The sequence below is a fragment of the Spinacia oleracea genome, chromosome 6 (assembly GCF_020520425.1).
Source record: "Spinacia oleracea cultivar Varoflay chromosome 6, BTI_SOV_V1, whole genome shotgun sequence".
Lineage (NCBI taxonomy): Eukaryota > Viridiplantae > Streptophyta > Magnoliopsida > Caryophyllales > Amaranthaceae > Spinacia > Spinacia oleracea.
In genome coordinates, this window is record NC_079492.1 from 71,451,774 (window position 1) to 71,455,835 (window position 4,062).

At 32.2% G+C, this 4,062-nt stretch overlaps 1 protein-coding gene across 3 annotated transcripts; it reads right to left on the bottom strand.

Moving 5' to 3' along the window:
• Positions 1-205: 205 nt before the first annotated feature.
• LOC110776457 (probable cinnamyl alcohol dehydrogenase 6) lies at positions 206-3,759 on the bottom strand. Of its 3 annotated transcripts, XM_021981023.2 has the most exons (7): positions 3,354-3,701; positions 2,726-2,839; positions 2,405-2,632; positions 1,912-2,206; positions 1,512-1,665; positions 1,152-1,334; positions 206-541 (listed from the first exon to the last, which is right to left on the bottom strand). In XM_021981023.2, exons 1-7 carry the CDS (start codon positions 3,446-3,448, stop codon positions 531-533), a joined length of 1,080 nt encoding a protein of 359 aa, XP_021836715.1. In that variant the 5' UTR covers positions 3,449-3,701; the 3' UTR covers positions 206-530. The 3 variants fall into 3 exon arrangements, with proteins under 3 accessions (XP_021836715.1, XP_021836714.1, XP_056687812.1); XM_021981022.2 differs by having other exon boundaries at positions 206-1,334; positions 3,354-3,759; XM_056831834.1 differs by lacking the exons at positions 206-541; positions 2,726-2,839 and having other exon boundaries at positions 897-1,334; positions 3,354-3,739.
• Positions 3,760-4,062: the final 303 nt, after the last annotated feature.

Consider the following 4,062-nt stretch of genomic DNA (forward strand, 5'->3'; position numbering starts at 1 on the left):
TCAGAATTTTCTTGATCGTGAAAAAATATTACTTATAGGTTTCGAAATTGTGTCCTTAATTTCACTTGTTGTCACATATTTTAACCAGTATGCCACAACTCATTTTGTTGTTTATAATACGATCAAAATATATTATAAATCAATATAATTAGAAAAGTGATCTGAATCATTTCTTAATAGTCTCGCGTCACTAATTAGTCATTACTTTTACGAGTTACTAATCCTTACATGATAAAATTTATTAAAGCATACTCAAAGCAAAGATACATTGTAATCTAACAAATTAAATTAGACTAAAAACGAATGATATATAATAATCTAATTATCCATTATTCTACTATTTGGGGCGTCACTCAAGGCACTAACTAGTTTAAAATCTAAAGACAATAATCCGGTCCATAATATTGAAATAGAAATATGAAACATTAACTTCAAATTCCACAATCTATGATGGTTAAACCCTACTTTAATTAGCTTCCAGTCTTCCACCAATAGTTATGACATCAACATGAATGATTTTGCTCTCAACTTCATTCTTTACCTGAAATGCAAAAAAAAAAAAATAGCAAATGTAAGAAACAGCATAGTTTCTTAGGCGGTTAGGTCATACTACGCATTTTCCTTTGTTTGTTGTTACTAAGTTTTCTTAAAAAAAAAAAAATTTTGACAAAAACGGAAAAGTTTACATTAATAAAGTTTCATAATATATCTACTTAATAATGCAATAAATGATAATACTTCTTTGTTTTAATCCAATAATCTATACTACTCCGTAATACAAACACATCGACAACTCTCCAATGATATTTTATATTATTGGCACCGGATAAAATTCTAGATGACAATATATTTCATATACTCTGTATGTCGAAATTTGTTGACATAGTCGAAAAAAGAAAAAAGAAAAAATATAACGATATATTTATTGATTTTATATGTGGTGGCCAACAATCAGCCAATTATTAAATTAACATATCTCAAATATGTTACAAAATTACATATCGCTCGCACAGTCACAAACTCACATAATTACGTATGCAATTAACCATTTAATAAGAATCATATTTTTTAAATGTATTTAGCTAAAAGTGGAACTCTGAAATTAACATTAACATGGATGGTAAAGGAAATTCAAAGTCTAGATGACTTGCCGGCAATGTCAATGACAAAGCGATAGCGAACGTCATTATTAGCAAGACGTTGAAGTGCTTCGTTTATTTGATCCGGCGTGACCATCTCAATGTCACAAGTTATGTTGTATTTCCCACACATATCCATCATTTCTTGTGTCTCTATCATCCCTCCGGTCATGCTCCCTTTCACCGTTCTCTTCCCTGCCATTATATTTGTCACAAGTTAGCTAGGGCCGGAGTTCATTTTTGAACCATTGACAGTTCGTATGATATAAAGATGACACTGAGTTGTGCCAGACAATGATCAATGATCTATCTAAATATCTAATAATTAATTGAGATATGTTGTTAAATGTAAAGGCAAGTGGGCAACCATACCAAAAATGAGAGGGAAGGCAGGCAAGTCCATGGGCTTGTCAGGGGCACCCACAATGTGAAGGGTTCCTTCCACTTTCAATAACTCTAAATATGGTCCAAGTGAGTGGTGGGCTGATACCGTATCCAATATGAAATCCAGGGTCCTTACTTTTGCCTATCAAACATACGCACATCAAATTAAATTTCACAAAATATGTATGACAATTATTTAACCATTAAATATCTCTTATTATTTATTTATAATCATAAGTATATTTTATGAAATTATGGATTGTAATTAATCTAAAAACATTTACATAAAAATTGATATTTTTATATTGGGGAAGAAAATGCATAAAATAATCAGAGGGGGTGTTATTTACAAATGGAGAGAATAGTATGAAATTCAGAAAAGAAGTACCTTCATTTGTGAGGGGTCAGTGCTGACAATAAAATCATCAGCACCAAGTCTGTTCTTGGCCTCTTTCTCTTTAGAAGGGGAGGTGCTGATGATGGTGACATGGTGACCGAACGCCTTAGCAAACTTAACGCCAACATGACCTAAACCACCAAGCCCGATGATCCCGACTTTCTTGGAACTGGTGGTTGAATCCAACAAATTACTATCTTTCATGGGACTATACACCGTGATCCCAGCACATAACATTGGTGCGGCGGCATCCATTGGTAGATTTTCCGGTACGCGTACGACATACCTAGCAATGTTGAAAACAATTAGAGAACGCCAATATATATAATTCGAGATAATTAAAAGTGTGAAATCAATTATGGTTCATTATTTAAGAAACGGAGAAAATATATATAGTTTTAACAAATGTTACTCATTAATTCGTTATAACATTACCAATGTAAAAATAATGTACTACACGTACGTATGTCACATTGGTACGTACCTTTGATCAGCGACCAGCATTTTGGAGTATCCACCATAAGTAACGCTACCATCCCAAAAAATACCATTATAAGTGAACTGAATTTGATCACAGTAATTCTCTTGAGAAGTCTTGCAAAATTCACAGTTCAAGCATGAAGCAGCTAAGCAACCAACTCCAACTTTGTCTCCAACCTTAAACTTTGCCACATCCTTTCCTACCTTTGTAATTAATCCCGTTATTTCATGCCTATTAACCAAATATACAAGTGTAATTAGTAAATTAGTTTAAAAGAAAATTGATAAATTAAAAGAATGATATGTGATTAGTTAGCTAAGTTACCCAGGAACACAAGGGTACATGGTGATTCCCCAATCATTCCTAACATGGTGGAGATCGGTATGGCACATCCCGCAGTACAACACTTTGATGGTCACGTCATTCACTCCATTTTCTCTATTCATGGTTAACATTCCAATTAATTTTATCAGTATAAAAGATCATAACAGGTTAACATCATAAACTTTGTAATATATGGTAACATACTAACATGTTTACTTGAGAGAACACGAGCCTAACTTTTCCTTTTATCTTCACTTATATGGTGCCATCTTTACGCAAATCCTAGACATGTTCCTAATTGTAGAAACATTCCCCACAATAAAACTTTAGACTTACCAAAAGTGTACATGTATACTTTCCTTAATTAACTTAATCTCGATTAAGAACTTAAAATAATTAGTTATTTAATTTCAAAATATAGCTTTCAAAAAAAAAAAAAATGACAATTGTGTACGTATGTACTTCGTATAACTCAATTAGTAATCAACTCAACAACATACTAACCTAGTCAAAAAGTCTTGTACATTTATAAATCGTAATCATACACTTTGTAAGAATGGTCAAGACTTTCTTTATGAAGTTACCAAATCTATCTAGAAAAAGAAAAAGAAAAAGATATATAATTCACCTTCTTTTGAAGACATAAGGAGTCATCTTTCCTGATGAATCATGCGCCGCCCATCCGGATACAGTTTGAGTGTGATTGGGTGTTGTTTGGGCCATATAGGGATACCAATCGAGTATTTGTATTAAGTTATTAAAGAGAATACACAAAATTATGGGAAGGAATTTGTAATGTGGTGTGAAATGAACGGTGAAATGACATGACTTTATAGGAGATCAATGAACCAAGCAAAATACAGTTGAACTAAGTGTCACATGAATTATGTATGTAAATTCACGGAAAATGCTATTGAAAATTCCATAATTCAAATACTGTAGTATGGGATGGGTAGTTGGTCGTTGCAACAAATTGAAAATTCTATGAAATTAATTTTTGGAGACCTTTCAACCGCAACAAATAATCATTTATTAGTACAGCAAATTAAAATGTGAATTGGGTCTTACCTACTCGATCAATTGCCACAAACTCTATTTACTTTTTTTTGAAATATCTCAACCACCCAAAATTTCAAATGTGTTATCCACATAGTAGACCGTTCTTAGATCAAGCCTACTTACGTGCAAAATAGACAGCGAATAATGGTGTCAGTTGTACGTCGCATACCTTAGTGTCAAATTAGATTCTTTTTTATTTTGCTTATTTTTCTTTATAGATTCATCATATGTGGAAAAAAATAGGAAAACAAGAAAACAAAACAAAATTTTCAATACTC

Excerpts from the sequence above, each read along its gene's own strand:
- LOC110776457 (XM_021981022.2), bottom strand. The coding sequence starts at position 3,448 with ATGGCCCAAACAACACCCAATCACACTCAAACTGTATCCGGATGGGCG. Across the intron at positions 2,633-2,725 it reads ATGTACCCTTGTGTTCCTGG|GCATGAAATAACGGGATTAA; the intron begins GTAACTTAGCTA and ends TTTGGTTAATAG. Across the intron at positions 1,335-1,511 it reads TGCCTTCCCTCTCATTTTTG|GGAAGAGAACGGTGAAAGGG; the intron begins GTATGGTTGCCC and ends ATATAATGGCAG.